Raw genomic sequence first — 20,745 nt, 5'->3', positions numbered from 1 at the left:
CATACTTTTTCATCTCAGTAATTCTCCTTTCCAGAGTCAGTTTTTTTTTTTTTAAATTTTTATTTATTTATTTATGGCTGTGTTGGGTCTTCGTTTCTGTGCGAGGGCTTTCTCTAGTTGCGGCAAGTGGGAGGCACTCTTCATCGCGATGCGTGGGCCTCTCACTATCGTGGCCTCTCTTGTTGCGGAGCACAGGCTCCAGACGCGCAGGCTCAGTAGTTGTGGCTCACGGGCCTAGTTGCTCCGCGGCATGTGGGATTCTCCCAGACCAGGGCTCGAACCCGTGTCCCCTGCATTGGCAGGCAGATTCTCAACCACTGCGCCACCAGGGAAGCCCCCCAGAGTCAGTTTTAAAGAAAGTTACCAGCCAAAGATCTATGACCAAAGACTTATGTCCAGAAATGCTCATTATAGCAATACTTATAATAGAAAAAATCTGGGGAAAAGATTAAACATTCAACAGTAAGAGAGTGACTATAGTGTTAGTATGTAATGGACTATTACAGAGCAACAAGAATATTTTTGGAGAATATTTAATGATATGGGAAATATCACTAAACATAAATATAAAATGAAATTTACATATTTTAATTATATATTTTTGGTGAGTTTTGTATTTTATATATACAAAAGAAAATATGCAACGTGTATGTTATAAAGCATACATGTGAACATACCACACAACTTTACCAGTACTGTTAATATAATAAATTCTTATTACATATATCCATAAAGATAAAAAGGCATTATTTCAGAATGTTAACAATTCTTATGTTTGGAAGAAGGATTATGAGTGATCTTTGGCTTTTGCTTAAATGCTTCTGTTCTTTTTCTAAATTTTGTACAAGGGACATGTATTTTCAAAACCAGAAAATATCACTAAACATTATTTATTGAAAGAAGAAAAAAATTTAAGCTGGATTCTTTGCAACTCCATCTCATGGGAAAGAAAATTCTGAAAGTGTCTGCCACCTGTTATCTCCTGAGTGACAAATCATGGCCAGGTACAGAGGGTGGCATTATCTACCATTTATAGATATTACAGTGTGACAGAGCTCCTGAGAGATGACAGGCTGACAGCGACAGGAATTGTGGATGCCGTGTCTTCTAGGAGGTGTTTGAATGACCTTTACAAAATATATATTAAAAATTTACTTAGAATTTTCATGGTTCATGCCTTCAAGAGAGGATTCATTTCTTCACTTAACAAGTATTTATCGGGTGCCTGTTAAGTACCAAATGAGGGTCCAAGAGGGTATTTGCTCTTATGATACTTATATTCTGGCATTGAAGGATAGTCAACAAGCAAACAGGCCAGTGGTGAGGTATCAAAGAATGAGGTGTTGTGAACAGGAAGATGAGTGATTTAAATTGGGTGGTCAGGTGAAACCTACTGAGAAGGTTTGAACTAGGACCTGAGTGACAAGAAAGAGACAGTCCTACAATGATTTAAGAGTAGAGGGAACAGCATGGGCAAGAGCTCTGCAGTGCGTTCTAGAAACAGATAAAAAGGTGAGTATAGTTGAAGTGTGGTACGTGAGAGGAGCAAAAGACAGAACATGAGAGGACTTAAGGCTTTAGTTAACAAGTTTGAATTTCATACTAAGTGCCATAGGAGGGCTTCCGTGGCGGCACATTGGTTAAGAATCTGCCTGCCAACACAGGCGACACGGGTTTGAGCCCTTGTCCAGGAAGATCCCACATGCCGGGGAGCAACAAGCCCATGCTCTGCAACAAGAAAAGCCACCACAATGAGAAGCCTGCACACTGCAATGAAGAGTAATCCCCGCTCGCTGCGACTAGAGAAAGCTCGACTGCAGCAATGAAGACCCAATGCAGCCAAAAAAAAAGCCAAACCACTAAAATATAAATGCGACAGGAAATTGGCATTAAGAAAGAAAATAGTATGATATAACTTAAAAAAAAAAGATTACCCTGGCTGCTATGTGGAAAATCGTTGCCAAGGGTCAAGTATGGGAGTGGGAAGACCAGTAAAACGTCATTTACAGTGACCTATGTAAGAGCATGGTGGCCAGAGTAGAAGCATTGGCAAAGGAGAGAAGTAGATAGATTTAGGTCTATTTGAAAATAGAGCCAATGGATCTTGCTCAGTACTGTGTATGAGAGACTGCAGGAAAGAGGGAAATCAAGGTTGGTGTTTTGGATTTTGACTTGAGCAACTTGGAGGAAGCTGTTTGCTATTTATAAAGGTGGACAAAATGGGTCAGCGGGTTTTGGGGGAATATTGAATGTTCTAGTTTGAAATGTTGTGACTGAGCTGCATGTAAAGATGTCAAATAGGCAGTTAGATGTATGAGTTTGGAGCAAGGTGAAGAGGTTTGGAATGAAGGTAAACAATTGTGAGTCTTTGGTGTATAGATATAGTATTTAAAGCCATGGGACTGTGTGATATCACTAAGTTGGAAGTAGGGATAATGAGGACCCAAGTCCTGGGACCTCCAATTATAAGTAAGGCCTTGACAGTGGCGGAGGAGCCAGCAAAGGTGGCTAAGAGGGAGCTGTTATGTGGGAGGAAAATGGGGTGGAGGGTAGGGGTAGATTTGATCTGGGATCTGAGTGACAAGGCAAAAGTAGAGAGTTTCAAGAAGGATGGATCTAGTTGAATGGTGCTGAGAGAGAGTGAGTAAGATGAGATCAGGGTCATAACCCTGTGTATCAGTTTTCTGGGGCTGCAAATTACCACAAATTTGATGGCTTAAAACAACAGAAATATATACTCTTAAGTTTCTGGAGCCTAGAAGCCCCAAATCTGTCAGAACTGCCTTCCCTCCAGGGGGCTTTAGGGAAAAATCCTTTGCTTGCCTCTTTCTGCTTCCAGTGGCTGCTCCAGTATTCCTGGGTTTGTGACCACATTCCTCCAGTCTCTACCTCCATTTTCACATTGCCTTCTCTCTGTGTGTTTCCAAACTTTCTTTTCCTCTCACAAAAACACTTGCAATGCCATTTAGGGCCCACCTCAATAATACAGAGTAAGCTCAAAATCTTTAGCTTAATTCTTCTGCAAAGACCTTTTCCCCAAATAAGATAAATTCCGGGAATTGCAAATTTCAGGGATTAGGATTTGATATTTTTGGGCAGCCATTATTCAACCTACTAAACCTTGGTTTTAGAAACATGGTAGCCATTGGATATCTCAGTAAGAGCAATTTCTCTGGAACATTGGAGATATAAGAGAATCATATCTACCTTTCATGCTTGTGGCCACATAGAGAACTCTATTTAGTCTACCCCAAGACTGTGCAGGTGGATCACACTGCGTTTTTTGGTGGTTGTATGCCTGTGGTTAGCTTCAAGATTTACATGTTGAACATGAGAAAGGAGCAAAGTTCTCAGAAGCCTCTGCCATTTTTTTCACATTCAGTGTTTCTGACATATGTGATCCAAGTTGGCATTACCAGTAGCTATTACTTCTATATCCAAAATCTGGTTCTTTCAGATTTTAGACAACATCTCTGTTTTGATTAATAATATCAATATCTGTATTATTTCTTTTGTAACCTGACTGATGACTGTGTTGCTGAAAAGTTCTTACTCAGAAAGTAGAATAGATGTCATCTAGGTAATATATAGGTATAGCGGGCATTTAAAATACATCAGCCATCTGAAGAGAGATAATGGCAAGTCGAAAAAGTTGCTCTTGTATTTTGCCGTTTTTTCTTACCAGCTTTGTGAAACACAGATGTTAAAACTGGCACACTTGGTGCCCAGCTGCCCTCAGTAATTCTCTGCAGGCTGTCCATGATTCCTGCTGGATCATGGGGAGCAGCGGAGGATAAACAAGTTATCTCTGGCTCTCTGTGGCACTGCATGGGCAAGAGATAGCGACCACATCAGGAAGAGGCCTTCCTCCCTGGGGGTAGTTCTAGCAACAAAGGAATTCCTTCATCCCCAGTTCTTCCTTGAGTTGGAACTGAAATGACTGGCAGCCTTGGGTCGCTTCCCTGTGTATATATATGTGTATTTGGAGGGTCGGGCAGTAGTTGTGCTTCCTCCAGATTAAAGGCTGTACTTTTTCCAGGAGCTGCCTTGATTACCGTAGATTAAATCTTGGTTGTGGGACCATTCTCCCAAACCACCAGAGTGTGTTCATCTAAACTTCTGTATTGAGGCAGAGGCCCTAGTTTGGCATGGTGAAAACACAGGCTTTGGAATTAGACCAGGTTCATCTACTTACTAGTTCTGTAACTTTGGCAAGTTATATACCCTCTTGGAGACTCAGTTTCCTCATTGGTAAAATGGGGTCAAAGGCATGTGCTATTATGCTTACCACGTGGTAGGCTTGTAATAAATGTTAGATGCCACTGTTAATACATCTCTTTGTCTGTTTTTTTCATTTTTATTCATTTTGTTGATACTTAAATTTCCTTACTGCCTTTGATGTCTTTATATTAAGCAGACTTCTAAAGAAAGATCCACCTGTTAACATAGCATCTCTTTTGGGAAAGAGAACTAGTGATCCCTCCTGCCTCCTCTCCCACCCACCCCCCCCTCATTTTATCACCCTATGACAATTACTGACAGTTAGATCTTGGGTCCCAGTACATTGGAAGGCAATCATAGTCATCAGGGAATACTTCCCGAGGGAGGCTTTCATTAATTGTTAAATTAACTGTGGAGGGCAGAAGACTGTTGCCATATTCCATGTGTAGGAGTGGCTCTGGGAAGACTCAGATGTTGGGAGGGGAGTTGCTGAGGAATGAAGCTGTAGATAGGTCAGTTTACTCAAGAAAGAGTATTCTAGGAGGCTTTTGTAGTTAGGGTGGCCTTTGGAGTTAGCTCAGACCTTAGGTAAGATACCTCTGCAGTTAGTTCCCCAGCTGTGTGACCATGGGCAAGCTGCTCACCTGTTAAATGAGGATGACTGTATGTCCTTGATTTCGAAGACCACTCAATTTAATAACATCTTGGAAGGAGGTGGTGGAAACATTTCCTCATTAAATTATTCATCACTTGTAGCCAGTGGTATGATTTTTTCTGGTTGTAGAAATGTTTATGTGATTTTTTTAAAAGGTGTATTTTAGAAACGAAGCAATCTGGTAATGCCCAGTTTCAGGAATGTTGGGAAGATTAATAAGATAATGTATGTTAAGTGCCCATCCAAGTTAGTACTCAGTGAATTGTAGTTATTATTAACAGATGAAAGGACATGAAAAATAATTTGATTGGGAACATCTGAAGAAAGAATTTTAAATGGCAAGGTCATAATATGACCAGGATCTGAAATTGGACTGGAATGAGGGGATAGAGGACAAAAGGTCAAGTAATATTATAGAGGTAATTGAGTGTGTAAATAAGGAGCAAGTTTTACCTCTTTACAGACAAAATTTTCCCTTTTTTAGTGATGAGTCTGTGGTGTATGTTCTAATGTAAACAGAGGGAATGTGGCAATCATGTGGGATAAATTCACTCCTCTGTTATCTTCTGGGCATATTACAGTATTCCTGAACTTGCCCCATATAAGCTGCTAGTCACAAAAAATAAAGCATTGACTAACTCACAGATAACAAACAAAAAATCATTTTATTTTTGTTGTTTTGTTTTTGTTTTGTTGTGGGGGAGGGTGGCTAGCTGGTTAGGGACTTCTCATTAGTTTATTAGTTCAGTTGCCTGGCCAGGAAATTCTTTGCCTATGTTTCAAACATCTTTATGTTTTGATTAGAGTGATAACTGAATTTTTAGCTCTTCTTTCTTTTCTTTCTTTCTTTTTGCCCCAGGTCCAGCAAGACTATGAATCTCTGTTCCAAATGCTTTGCTGGTAAGTGCAGAAAAAGGGTTTTAAATTTATTTTCTTCTTTTGGTTGTTTTTAAGGCTGTCTAAATTATTTTAAGACTGTCTACCCTTTTTTGGGTTTATGCATGGGGTTTTATTTGCTTGTGTGTGAAAGCAGTTTCTCGTCACTAAGTTGCTTCATATACTTGCTTAGGACTGTTGAAACAGTCTTCCCTGAGTGAAATGAAATCTTGTGTGTACTTGTACCAAACAAACTTTCCTCAGTTTACAGTTGTTGGCATATAGTGCAATTGTAAACACTTGTGTTGTAGTAGGGTAAAATATATATGTTCATCTCTGATCTTGATTTGAATGATTAATGGTGAATGTTGCTTTTACCAATGAGAATACAAGAGAAAGAATATTTTCAGCTTGGAGTCAGGAAGAGAATAATGCTGAATTAGGCTTTCTAATCCAATCCCTCAATGAAATCACCTTGGGTAAGTCACTTAATCTCTTTGGGCATTAGATTCATCATTTGTAACATGAAGGGCTTAGGCTTGATGTTTGACAAGGGCCTTTTCCACCCCGTAAATGCTGATTGGTTGACTCCTTGAATTATGACTCCTTAATGAAGTTAAAACCTTCAGGTGTTTTTTAAAAGAACTTCACATCTAATGATCTTACGTAAAATAATTAAGTCTTACTAATTAGGATATGTTTAAGTTTCATTCTTTATTACTTTTTATTACTTTATTGTTTTGTCTAAGACAAACCTGGACACAAGTTAAAGTGGTAAGGACAGATTTTAATCAGTAATATACCGCTGAAGTAGGGAAAAGGGGACTTGTGCAGAGGGAAATGGGCATTTTAAAGGGGGAATGAAGGAGTAGGGGAGGGGCTGCTAGCTTGGCTCAGTATAATCAGGCGAGTAGAAAAATCACAAAGGATTGGTTATTGTAAATGAGACTGGCAGGGTCTGTTGGTTGACAGTTATTGAAGTTAGGAAAGTTAGGATTTTATCCTCCTACAGAGATAGAGATTGAGACCCTGTTCTTCCTGATGATTACATTTAAAGGAATGGCTTTCATGTCCTTGAGGAAGATACTCCTGAGTGATAGAGTTGTAGGAGATACACATATACATCTCAAAGGGACAGAGGAAGGGTTTACAATTTTAAACCGTTTTTAGTAAATGCTCTAAGATAGGGTAGTCAGGGGCCTATAGTCAATTGTTTGTTGGAACAAATCTTAAATTCTTTTGGCAGCTTTGAGCTTTCTCAGACAGGCACTTTAAGAGGGACTAGGATCACCCTAGGGAAGGGGCCTTAAGCTGTCTGAAAACTGTGTTAGTGGTTGTTTAAATCTGTTAATGTGGGGGGATCTGAGTGTATAAAATGATTTGTGTTGGGAGTCGGTAGTTTTTTTAGGTCAAGGTTGAGGCCTGGTAGAGAAGAGGGCTCAGAGGAGCCTGGCTGGAATTTGGTCAAGGAGAGAATCTTTGGCAGTTTCCATCTTCTGTTCATTGTGCTATTTGGACAAGGAAATGATCATAGTGTAAGCTTTAGACCTTTATATTTATGCCACAACTAGGGGATAGGTTGATGGAGTTGGGAGGGCTGGGGAATCTGGCAGTTTGTATCTGTTAAAGGTCTGGAATTTGTCAAATACTTTAGGTTTTTAAAAGAAAAAATACTGGTAAGTTTGGTTTTTAATCCCGCTTTTAACAGAATCTCTGCCATGTTAAGTGAATGTATTGTGCTTTTCTTACTTTGCATATCTACCATTACAGATATGAAGAAATGCTTCCTCACTGAGAGTTTATATATATGTGTAGTAAAGATGAAGTAGCAATGAGAGAAAATGTATATTGTGTGTCTGTCTCCACACGCGTATCTACAATTACAGATATGAAGAAATGCTTCCTTACTGATGAGAGTTTATATGTATGAGTAGTAAAGATGAAGTAGCAATGAGAGAAAATGTATATTATGAGTCTGTCTCCACATAGAACTAGTTCCCCCTGATAATTCGGTAAAGCGTGGCTGTGGGCGAAGCCAGGCACCTGTGAGTCAGGTGGCTCACATCAGATACTCAAAGAACTGTCTCATGTCTCTAAATAAATATAAAGTTAAAAAAAGTATCAGCGAAGATAGTTCAGCCACGGTCTTTGCGTTTCTTTGGACTTGTTACAGTTTTATTTTCTATGGTTATCATTATTTATTGTATCTCTGGTGGTCTGTGTCCATTGACTCTTTACACAGCTTAGTTATTTTTGCTTTTAAAAATATTAAGAGGATATTTTCAAGTGTGTAAAGAAAATACTCTCTCCTTCCTTTATCTTTGCCCCCACACTCCTGATTTCCCCAACATCAGTTGAAAGGAATGACTTGTAAGTAACGTCCTGCTTGCTGAAGCAGCATTTTTGGTGTTCTTTTTGAAATTCAAGAGAAAAAAGATCATTGAACTTTAAAGATACATTTGTGCGTTTTGTTTCTCTATGAAGATAGGGAGAGTATAGAAATGCATTGTAGCAGAGGCATGAGATGTGAAAGACAACATGAAGATTACTTTGGCCAAAGCCACTGTGATTTTAAATAGTCTTTTAAAGTGTACAATGTACTTTAAAACGTGGAAAAATTAAAAATAGCTATTGTGTACCATTAGGTTAAAGAGATTTTTCAGGATTCCTTTTTAAAACTATGGTGGAAAAGTGAGTTTGTTATAACTTGTTTACATGAAATTGAATGAAATGAGTAAAAACATGTTTAAAGTCTTGTCTAGTTTTGGCTTTTCTACCCCCTTTATAATATTCTACCTATCATGCTATTCTGTTTTTCATTAAACATTTCATATTGTTTTTCGTATGACTTTACTAAAAGAATCAGTAAATATCTATATATCTATAATAGAACAAAATTTCATGACATGGTACTAATAGTTATATTAGGGTGATATAAACACTTACTGGTTGAAACACTACTTTTTAATGCAGTTTTTCAAACTGTGGGTATTGTGATTAATTAGTGGGTAGAGAAATCAATTTAGTGGGTCATGATCCACAATTAAAAATTGATTACAATAGAAAACAGTCTGAATGCATCACAGATATTAAGGATAAGTATTGTTTGTAAAACTTTTGTTTGAGTTACACGTTATTTTCATTTATATGTGTAATGGGTTGTGATGTAAATATATATTACTGTGGAGTATGGTTTAAAAAATTTAAAACCACCAAATTGCAGAAATTCACTGGAAAGCCATTGAGTTACTTGAGATCTCATTTTCTTTGCAGAATAGGGCATATTTCCTTTCTGTCTTTAGGCAAGGTGTTAACCAACTGATTTCTTGTGATCTTTGTTCATTCTGAGCTATTGACTTATTTGGATTATACGATTTTCTGTGTGAAAGCATGAACTAATCCCGATTGCCTACAGCTGTGTTAAGAAGATATCTGAAAGGTCAACCATAGCATCTAAAGGGTGGTCTTGCCTCTTAACAACCATAGAAATGCCTGGGGTATTATTTTCTGTTTGAGTGCAAACCCAATTTTTGAATTTGTGAGTTTTAGATACCAACTGGTCTGGATATTTAGGGACATTTAGTACCAAATTCACAACGACCTCCTGTACTACTGTATTGAAGCCCAGCTATCATAAAGCAGTGCTTTTCACAGAATGGGTTTGCTAAATAAAAGTGTGTATGACAGAAACGTCAACCAGGATGATCACAAGGTGGGGAAGGCAGAAATTTTAAAGCACTGACTGAAGTAACACCTCTAGCAATGTGGCATTATCTCTACCGCCCTTGGAAATGCTTGCTGTGGGGGACAGAGGAGTCTGGTCACTAGGAAGTAGCTATAATCCGTAGACCATTTTTTATACTTTATAAGGGAGTGAGCTTGAAGATAGGTCCCAAGGGATGGAAGATTCTTTGAGTAGCACTGATGACAGATGCTTATCAGAAGACAAACTTAACAAGTGCTCAGTGTAAAAACAATCAGTTTGGTCTTGTGGACTTTTAGACTGTATGTATATGGTTTTTAATAATTTTCAGCAATTTCTTTAAAAAACGGACACTAAAATGTCTTATTTATTGACTGAAAAAAGTATTTCATTGAGAAATCAAAGTAAGCAATTTCTTTTTAAACTATAGACATGATCTGAACATACCGTTCCATTTAAGCCTAACTTTTAGGAAACTTGCTATTCCATGATTCACATAAAATTGGAAAAATACAGGAGGGATGATTATTCACAGTGCAAGAAGGTTTTTTTTTTTTAAACCTTTTACAGAATGTTTCCTTTAAAAAGGAGTACTTTTAATGCATTACTATGTCGATTTATACAAAGACAAGAATAAGACTAGAAGAACTAAAGTGTGAGGAGTCTCTTATCAGTTGAAGATTAATTAAAGCAGATAATACATGGTTTTTAATTTTCTGAATGGTTATTTAATTTTCTGATGGTTATTTAATTTTCTGAAAATTAGTTTCAGTGTAACTTTTCAAATATGTGTATTTCTTAATGGAAAGATAGTTAAGCAAGCTTACCTTTGTTGCATGGTTAGTTGTACCTTGTGCCTTGTTAGTGGTGAAGAATATTGCAATAAATAAAGAAAATGATACATGTCATGTAGGAAGCATATTCTGGTAATGACTCTAGAGCTGTGTACTTGGTTTTGTAAGAATCTGTTTTCAGGTACCCATTCAAATGAGTGATCTTAGATGTTGACTTCTGATATTTAACATTGGAGAGAAATATGGTTATAAATGAATATATTTCTGTTTATTAGCCTTTGTCAGCTCGAGAAAATTATTAATTTTGTATAGTAATTTCATCTCACTTTTATTATTTCTTGATATTATCTTATAGTTATTGTTTTAAACTTAAAATGGACTTTGGAGAGGCTTTAAGGGATAGAAATAGCTAGTATTAAAGCAAGATTTCAATTTCCTCATTGCTGCATACTTTGTGTCCAATCTGAAAATTACCAAGCTTGTTCATTGCTGTTTAATCTTCTATATAAGTCCAAAGTGATTATTGAATAATAGAGTTTTGTAACTTATACTCTTAACATGCCATTAGGTTATTTGGGATTTTTTTTCCTTTTAATGATAACATATGGGCATTAATTAAATGCTGATAAATAACATAGGGACATTAATTAAATATTGATTGAAGCACGTGTTGTATATTGTTTTTAGTTAGACAACACATTATATGTATATAGTTGCATGGAATAAAGCTGGGTGAAGGTACGTGAAAAATTTAATTTTGGTAGTCTCAGAGTAGGAGTATTTGGGGGGGATTTTAATTAATTTTGATTTTGTCTATATGTTGAGACTTTTATTATTAATTAACTGTAAACATTATAAATTTTTAAAAAGTAGAGTGCATTCTACATATGTCTGACAGACTCCAGAAGTGGTTAGTTTCATTTTGGAATGAGCAAAATAAAGTTGGCTGTAGCTAGCAGCATAGGGAATCTCAATGTTGACATCCAGGGTAAGTGATACAGCAATGGTGGGCATAAGATGGAATGGTAAACCAAATGCAAACATTTTTCCTTGAGGTGACTTGAGTTTCATGGTAATTTCCAGAACAGGGCAACATTCCCATTTCACAAGTAAACTAAAATGTTTCCTCATGAACCTGGAACTCTTACTGCTTTGGAGTTACACTCTAATTTCCTTTCTGCTTCCATTTCCTGTTAGAAGTTTGGACTGGAAGTGAAGTGTTAGAACTTTGGAACAGAGTGAATCTGAAAATTTTAAGCACTTCTTGTAATGCATGTTTCCTTTTAGAAATTGTGGGAACCCCATATCCATTAAATAGTGTAAAACAAATAGTGTAAAAACAAACAAATAGTGTAAAATAGTGTAAAACAAAACACCCACTCTAATGAGTCATTTTATATAGCATGTTGAGGGTTTGGGCAGTATAGTAGAATCTGTGTGCTTGTCATACCTTGATTTTTCAAATCACTTTTTCCCAGAAGAAAGGCAGCTGCTGCTCTTAAAATGAAGCATTTGAATAGGGTATTTATGTCTTTGTAATTCTGTTAACTTGATTACTGTTGTATACTCTTTGATTTCTTTAAAGCTGAAAAGTCCAATTACTCAAGTATAACACACATTGTCATGTATTTGTTAAAAAGTGACAAGTTAAGCTTATCAGATTCTCTGAACCATTTTATGTCCATTGGTGGGTGTCTGTCTGGTGTGGGTGTCTGAAAATTCAGAATATTATAGTAAGTAATATAATAAACGTCCACAAGCCAACCCAGAATTAATGAACGTTTTGTCTTTTTTTTTTGCTTTATAACATGTTTTAAAAGGGAACTAAAATCATATAGGTTTCTTTTACCCCAGTCATCCTCTTTCTACCTCGGAGATAATCATTATCTTTCTTATATTTATACTTTTTTACTATGAATAGGTATTTATATAAACAATGTATGATTCTGTTTTTAATATGTGTAGGTGGTTTGTTACAGTACTTATTCTATAAACTTGTATTTTTTAAAATAATGCTGTTAGAAACCAGTCATGTTGGGACTTCCCTGGTGCACAGTGGTTAAGACTCCGTGCTCCCAATGCAGGGGGCCTGGGTTCGATCCCTGATCAGGAAACTAGATCACACATGCATGCCACAACTAAGAGTTCACATGCCACAACTGAGGAGCCCGCCTGCTGCAACTAAGACCCAGTGCAACCAAATAAATAATAAAATAAATAAAATTTAAAAACAGAAGAAATTAATTATGTTGACACATGTTGCTCTAGTTCATGTTAATTATAGTTCATTAAATCTAGTTCATTATAATATTCTAACAAATGTCTTAATGTACCCGAACAGTCTTAGTTTATGCTTTTTATATCAGTGAAATTAATAACATCCCTTTGTACTCCTCCTCAGTGTCCCAGTTTGGTTGATAAATTATTGGTCACCTTCATTATACATGCTCCAGTTTATCTAGTCCTCTGTTTGATGGACATATAAATAGTTTTCAGCTACTGTTTTTATACCACAGTTTTAATAACCTCATGTTTTATCTATTTTTTTTTTAACACTTGAATATGTTGAGACTGTTTCTGTATTAGAAACCCTGTTCTTTGTGGTGTAGCTTCCTTGCTCTCAAATGAAAGCAACTCAGAGGCAGCAGGTCCTTAACTGATTAGCAAAGCTGAACTCTGGCAGCCCTTTCTGTCCTCTTAGTCTATAGCACTTTGCTGTCTTACTAATAAGCATTCTTAAATTGTGTGGTTAATTATTATGCTAGTCAGGATAAATGAAGCAGTGTGTTGAAGATGATGTTGTTATGGAAATTATGTCAAAAATAATTGCTGCATTTCTAATGGGAAACAAAATGCTCAGTGCTTTAAGTAGCAGAAAGGCAACTTCTTTTAGGCCTTGAGTAGAAAAATTGTGACCGTGTGTCATTCTTAAGTGGAAGAAATTTAATAGTCATTGAGTCTTTTAAGATAGTTTGGCTCTGTTATTTGGTTTTATTTCTGCCCACATACTGGTCTAAAGCTGTGGACTCTGTAATGGTGCAAAGGATTGTCCATTGAGGCATAAAGAGAAGATGTTAGAATTTCTACTAATACTTATTTTTGTCATTCTTTAAAAATTGTTGGTTTTTATAATGTATATAATCTTATTGCTATTAGTTTCCCAGAGTTGCCATAACAAATTACCACAAATTTGATGGCTTAAGACAACGGAAGTTTATCCTCTCAGAGTTCTGGAGGCCAGAAGTCTGAAATCAAGATATCAGCAAGCAGGGTTGGTTCCTTCTGAAGGGTCTGAGAGAGAATCCACTCCATGTCTCTCCTAGCTTTTGGTTTCTGCCAGCAATCCTTGGCATTCCTTGGCTTGAAGACACATCACTCCAGTCTACTGTTATTTTCACGTGGCTTTCTCTCCTGTGTGTCTCTGTCTTGTCTCAGGATGAGTGTCATTGGATTTAGGGCCCACCCTCATGTAGGGGATGATCTTATCTCAAAATCCTTAATTATATTTGCAAAGATCCTTTTTCCAAATAAGATTACATTCACAGGTTCCAGGTGGAATTTTTTTGGGGGAGGGGGTGGTTTTGTGAGGGGGCACTCCATTTAATCCACTTCAGGAGTATATAACTATTTTTAAAACAAGAAGACAGTGAGAGGTATGTGCTCAAATTTTAAATTGATGGTGCTCTTCTGTGAAAGAGGCTTGGAGATCCCTAGTCCTGAGACCTGCTTAGGTTAGATGTGGTTGGCCCCTTTTCATGTAATAAAGTCAGCCCTCTACGACATGAAAAGTGACGAGTTCAATGCTAATGTTTCATGTTCTCAGTCTAATGCAAACTAAATCAAAATGATCACTTAGTTTTATGGGCTTCCTTTTAGGTTTGGTGGGAAAATGGATAACAGGTAGACTCAGGAAAGCACCGTGAGGCTTTTTTTGTGCTTCACTGGTCTTGACTCCACCATGCTACAGGTACTTAGAGTAGTTTTTTTTTGGCTGCATTGGGTCTTCGTTGCTATGCACGGGTTTTTCTCTAGTTGTGGCGAGAGGGGGCTACTCTTCGTTGTGGTGTGTGTGCTTCTCATTGCGGTGGCTTCTCTTGTTGGTAGAGCACGGGCTCTAGGTGCATGGGTTTCAGTAGTTGTGGCACATGGGCTCTAGAGCGCAGGCTCAGTAGTTGTGGCACACGGGCTTACTTGCTCCACAGCATGTGGGATCTTCCCAGACCAGGGATCGAACCCGTGTCCCCTGCATTGACAGGCGGATTCTTAACCACTGTGCCACCAGGGAAGTCCCTAGAGTAGTTTTTAGGCTGGCTGTTTCCTTTGTGCTTGATTTAGAGAGTTATGGTAAGGTTGCTTTTTTATACTTTTCTTGGTTATAACCCCCTTACAGTTAATTCTTAGTCCGCAGAAGGGGTGATGGGAAAAATGATAGGCCATTAATGTATAGCTAAAATATGATTTTTAATGATACAAAATTTTGTATCATTTAAAAGCCCCAACTGCTCAGCTGGGTCTTAGTGTGTAAAGTAGAACTAAGTGTATGTTAATAGTTTTAACTATTACCAAAGTTTTAAATTTCTTAATTTACTTTTTAGACGAAATACTGGCTATAGAGAAGAAAAAAATACCTTAACCCAAGACTTCTGGTTTAGAGAAAAACAACAAGGGTGCATAATGTTAAAAGTGAATGCTAGGGCTTCCCTGGTGGCGCAGTGGTTGAGAGCCCGCCTGCTGATGCAGGGGACATGGGTTCGTGCCCCAGTCTGGGAAGATCCCACATGCCGCGGAGCGACTAGGCCCATGAGCCATGGCCGCTGAGCCTGCACGTCCGGAGCCTGTGCTCCGCAACGGGAGAGACCACAACAGTGAGAGGCCTGCATATGGCAAAAAAAAAAAAAAAAAAAAAAAAAAAAAACTGAATGCCAAAAAAAGGATACTTAAAATAGTAATGGAATAAGAATTACTGTTCGTAAAATAAGATGGAGGAAGTACATGGACAATTATATCTATGTTTTTAAAAAGGCAATAGAATCCTGAAATGAAGTAATTGCAATAATAAGTAAGATTTTTGCAGTCCTTTTATATTATAAAGCCAATATTATCCCATTTGATCCTCACAACTTTGGCGATTTTGTACCTCCATATTACAGGTAAAGAAACTGCAGCTCAGATGGATTAAATAATGTTCCCAAGATTAAATTTTAAAGCAGAGAACTGAAATTTGATTTTAGGTGTTTACACACCAGTCCCAGTCTTCTACCACTATTTGATGTTGTCAGGAGTGAAGGTAGCTGGTGTAGATGGGGTTGTACTGTAAAAACCCTGCAAAGATGTAGCAGTGGCATTGTTTTGCATTTGTGTGTAGATTAGGGTTACACACTTTTCCTGTTCTCTTTTCTTTTATTTAGTTCAGTTGCAGTTTGTCTTTAGATATCAGGGGAAAATCAGAGAAGCAGTGCTGGAAGCTTCACACAGTGGCTAATTTGGGAAAAGGTGTGCATGTGTGGTGGGCGGAGTGTTTGTCTGACGCATTTTCTATTTTGGTGGTGAGATCTTCATTTCTTAATATCTTTCTTGTTTGTATAACTTTTAGCTCATTAACCTTGCTCTCTGCACTGCATAGTGATGCACTATTTCTAATTTAGTCTTCTGTTTTGCTTCTCAGAAGATTTTTTCAAAAATGTTTGGAGGTGTGATTTAATTGCAGGGCTGTTTTGCACATTGTCAGTGTGAAGGCAAAGATGAGTTTCATATTTATTTATTTATTTATTTATTTTTTAACATCTTTATTGGGGTATAATTACTTTACAATGGTGTGTTAGTTTCTGCTTTATAACAAAGTGAATCAGTTATACATATACATATGTTCCCATATCTCTTCCCTCTTGCGTCTCCCTCCCTCCCACCCTCCCTATCCCACCCCTCCAGGCTGTCACAGAGCACCGAGCCAATATCCCTGTGCCATGCGGCTGCTTCCCACTAGCTATCTACCTTACTACGTTTGTTAGTGTGTATATGTCCATGACTCTCTCTCGCCCCGTCACAGCTCACCCTTCCCCCTCCCCATAACCTGAGTTTCATATTTAGACAGTGCAAGCTGCAGGTTTCATTTGTTAAACCTTCTTGTTGGTGTTCCCATTTTCTCATGTATGCATAATAGCGTTGGAAAAAAGTCTTGTTTTGTTGTATCCATATTTAAGCAATTTGGCTGAGTTATGGAAAAGCCTGTCCTCTGCCTTGTGTATTTGCTCATTTGGAAACCTTGTATAGTTTATTGAGACACTAGTGATTTGTTCCCCAGCCTCCCTGTGGATTTTGTTCCCTATTACAATCTAATTTTACCTCCCTGTCCCATACTCCTGCACGGTTAATTTGTACATTTCAGGGCAGTTTGTTTCATTGTGTGTTTTTGTAATCCAAACTGAATCTAACGAGCTATGTGCTTTAGGGACCTGGCTTTGCCTTGCCAATTAGAACAAAGTGGTTACTGAGAAAGAGTATGTTCTAAATAAAACATGGCACCTCTGAGTGGGACTGACACTCATTTGGGAGTAAAAGAGATGGTTTTAACTCTTTGACTCACAAAGAAGAGCCATTACTAAAGTTCAGCACTTTTTTGGGGGGAAAGAAAGGTAAATATTTTACCTTCGTAAAAAATAGTTTTGTAAATTTCCTTATGGACTGAATAAATTTAAAAGTTTGTTGTTTCAAATCCACTTTTTCTTCATGATCAAGACATGTTAGCAAAATTCTTTAAATTTCTGCAGACTAAATTCTGCTGCAGTTTCCAAGTTTTGAATTATTCATGTTTAGGAAGGTGAGGGTGTATACAACTGTAGCTATATTCACCTCTTTATTTTTCTAATATATCAAGCCAAGTTTTCAATGTAATAGAGAACTCCCCCCCCCAAAAAAAATGATACTTGAAAATTATGAGGAAAATGTAAGATTTGCCTTAGTGTATGAATGTTACTTTATTTTTAGGTGATAATAGAATTTTGAGCTATCAGTGACTTAAGACTATTTGGAATTTTAGCAGCACTTTCATCAAATATTTACAGCACAAATGTCTTTATAGGCTGACAGTTTACTTATTCACTCCATAGGGAGACCCCTTTGTAAGTTGATTCAAATGTTGTATTTATATCTACACTAAAAAGAATAGAGTTCTGTTTTTAGCTGATATATCACATAAACTCTAGAATTCAACAGTGGCACAAGGAAAGGTGCTTGATTTTTTTTTCTGTTTTCCATAGGACTTGATTTGAACGAAAAAATAGAACTTTATCAAAAGCTTGGAAATATAAACATCAAGGGGAAAGTTGTACATATAAAGACTGTTAATGGGTTTAGACAACACTTTAACATTTATTAACATATACACGCAAGAGAGAACAAGAGGAGTATATTTCTATGGAATAATTCAATTAAAAAGTATAGGGGGCTTCCCTGGTGGCGCAGTGGTTTAGAGTCCGCCTGCCGATGCAGGGGACACGGATTCGTGCCCCGGTCCAGGAAGATCCCACATGCCGCGGAGCGGCAGGGCCTGTGAGCCATGGCCGCTGAGGCTGTGCGTCCGGAGCCTGTGCTCCGCAACGGGAGAGGCCACAGCAGTGAGAGGCCCGCGTACTGCAATCAATCCAAAAAAAAATAAAAATAAATAAAATAAAATAAAGTATAGGGCTTCCCTGGTGGTGCAGTGGTTGGGAGTCCGCCTGCTAATGCAGGAGACACGGGTTTGTGCCCCAGTGCGGAGCGGCTGGGCCCGTGAGCCATGGCCGCTGAGCCTGTGTGTCCGGAGCCTGTGCTCTGCAATGGGAGAGGCCACAACAATGAGGGGCCCGCGTACTGCCAAAAAAAAAAAAAAAAAAAAAAGTATATAGGTATACCCTGTTGAAAAAAATTATTTCTGGAAAAATGAGCTCTGTACTGGAGGAAGCTAGTTTAATTGGACTAAACTAAACCTATACATTTCTAACACCGTCCTAAAGTCTTGAAAGCCCTACTGATGGTTTTAAGAGAAAGTCATTATAACAGAATTATTAAAGGTCCTACACTTCATTTTTGAAGATTAACACCCAGAATGATAATATTTTAAGTTTGAACAGTTTTCTGAGTAAAGATAATTAAGGCTTGAACCTGCTGCTGCCTTCTTAGCACTGTTCTGTGGCTGAACTAACAGGCCAAGACAGATAACTTTTAAAATATTCAACATCTTCAGAAATCACTGAATTTGCCAGCTTTGAATAAGATGACAATGGTGTTTTCTTTGGCTAATATGGTTTAAGATCCAGTAGCTATTAACCTCAGGAAAAGTTACTCTTAAAAATACTTGTAACACAGGTCCTAGACTTCTAATGGCAGCTGAAAGCTAGATTGTCCATTTCTTCTGTGCCCATTCCATTACTCAGTATATGTCGTAAGTGTTATATAACATTGTTTTTAGGAGGTCTAGAAGTGTTAAATCTCCATTAATCAAGTGGTATTAGAAAATGGTGATCATGGAATATTTGGAAGAAATCTTAGAGTCTTTCTAAAACACTGGTGCTTATTCCAAATGTTTATTGAACTAATGAGTTTCAAAGTAAACTGAAGTGGTAGGGGTAAAAAGTGGCTTGTTTTTTCATCTTCAATGTGTATCATTCAAACTCCATTTCCTTTCTCCTAACATTGTAACTGTGCTCTGTTAGTAACCTTGAAGATGGGACCAGGAAGAAATCTATAACAAAGTGGCGACAACATTTTTATTTGTGAGTATTTGTAAGGGATTATATGCGTTTTTCTGTTTACCATCTATTAATTCATTTCCTGATTGTTTTGCAAAGTTACTTAAGCTTATTCATTGTTCAGTAGAGTAGGTACAGTTGACAACTTTGTGTTACATTTATTACAATTTTTTAATCTTAAAAGTTTTCTTAATGTGAGGCTTGCATTATAAATGAGATTTATCCCATAAAGCAACTAAAGAATCACTAAAATGTCCTAAAAATGTTTTCTACATCATTAGTACTTTAAACCCCCCTGAACTTGACAAGTCTTTATTTATTTATTTATTTTTGGTGGTATGCAGGCCTCTCCCTGCTGTGGCCTCTCCTCTTGCAGAGCACAGGCTCCGGATGCGTAGGCTCAGTGGCCATGGCTCACGGGCCCAGCCGCTCCGTGGCATATGGGATCCTCCCGGACCGGGGCATGAACCCGTGTCCCCTGCGTGGGCAGGCGGACTCTCAACCACTGCGCCACCAGGGAAGCCTGACAAGTCTTTATTTTATATATATTCCCCCAAGCTGTCAAGTGGTCTGGCTTTAAGAGATACCACAAAGCAGACAAAATTATCCTCTTAAAATTCTTAAAAGGTCCTGCCAGAGGAGGAGCCTAAAGAAGAAAAGAGAAAAAATTTTGTATGCTTCTTTCAGGCCGAAATTTGTCTTCATTGAAAGGAAAGTCAAAAGCAATAAATTCAATTTTCTTTTGGGATGAGTGAGGTGTATTGTGTTTTGACATATGGTGGGTGTCACATAGAGATGGTGTCACTTATAGCTTTTGTGGCAATTTAAGAACTTAGGTAATGGCAGTGCTGGATACTTAATACTTTTGTCTTTTGAGGTGTTGGAAACTGCATAGTATCTAGAAAAATAGCAATGAAGCAGATAATTTTGGACAGTGGGAAATTTTGTGTTGGAACATCATTGACATAGTCATATTAGTTGGCAGTGGGAATCACTTATTTTTGGATATGCCAGATGATATAATCTTTATAAAAGAAAAATGAATGAATGTCTTGCATAAAAGACTTTTAAAAAATGTATAATTGTCATATAAAATATCTGACTTTGTTTTAAGCAAACTTTTTTTTTTTTTGGTGTTAATATTTTTGAGCCTGTGAAAAGCACATCTCTTGGTTAAGTGCTTGTCAGACACCTGGACACTTGAGGCATTACTGGTATCAGTCCTTGCTAAAATTCTGTGGGTGACTCTTGTTGCATCATATATCAAAATTCAGAGAACCATCGCACCCCAATATCAGAGTGGTGTTTTTGATATCTCAAAGGGCTGGTGTCCTTTGTCGAGTGCCTCCTGTGAAAGGCTGTCTGGGACCTCTGTGTGCGTTTTAGATGGAAATAAGTGCAGGGTATTCAGGGTAGAGATTCCAAGTGACAGAATGGAGGGGAATGGAAAGGCACACAACAAGCTTGTTATTTTAAAAAACTGCAACCAAGGGAACCTTTTCAAAGTATATTGTAAAGGTCAGATTTTATGTATTTTTTTTACTTGTGCTCTGTATGACTGAATGGAGGCTATTTCGCTTCTGATTTATAAGATATTTACCATGACTCAGTATTTTGTGACCACCTCACATTGTTAGCACTTTTGTCTTTGTGTGGCCTCACCCTTAATATAGAAAACAAAGACTCTGAATTTACAGAAACTCTTTCTTGTAGACCTTTGCTGTACAACATAAAAGTGCACAACCTTAGAGGAAAAGTAATTGTTTGGAT

General features: G+C 37.6%; 1 protein-coding gene across 2 annotated transcripts in view; it reads left to right on the top strand.

Annotated features, from left to right (window-relative positions):
* ZFAND3 (zinc finger AN1-type containing 3) overlaps positions 1-20,745 on the top strand; it is a 324,315-nt gene that overhangs the window by 110,194 nt on the left and 193,376 nt on the right. For both annotated transcript variants that reach the window (XM_073810776.1, XM_019949681.3), the window contains exon 2: positions 5,736-5,776. In XM_073810776.1, the coding sequence (XP_073666877.1) occupies positions 5,749-5,776 (28 nt within the window). In that variant the 5' untranslated portion in view covers positions 5,736-5,748. The remainder of the gene's footprint in view (positions 1-5,735; positions 5,777-20,745) is intronic.

Source organism: Tursiops truncatus, chromosome 10, assembly GCF_011762595.2.
Source record: "Tursiops truncatus isolate mTurTru1 chromosome 10, mTurTru1.mat.Y, whole genome shotgun sequence".
In the NCBI taxonomy this organism is placed as follows: domain Eukaryota; kingdom Metazoa; phylum Chordata; class Mammalia; order Artiodactyla; family Delphinidae; genus Tursiops; species Tursiops truncatus.
This window is presented reverse-complemented; position numbering and strand designations above follow the sequence as displayed.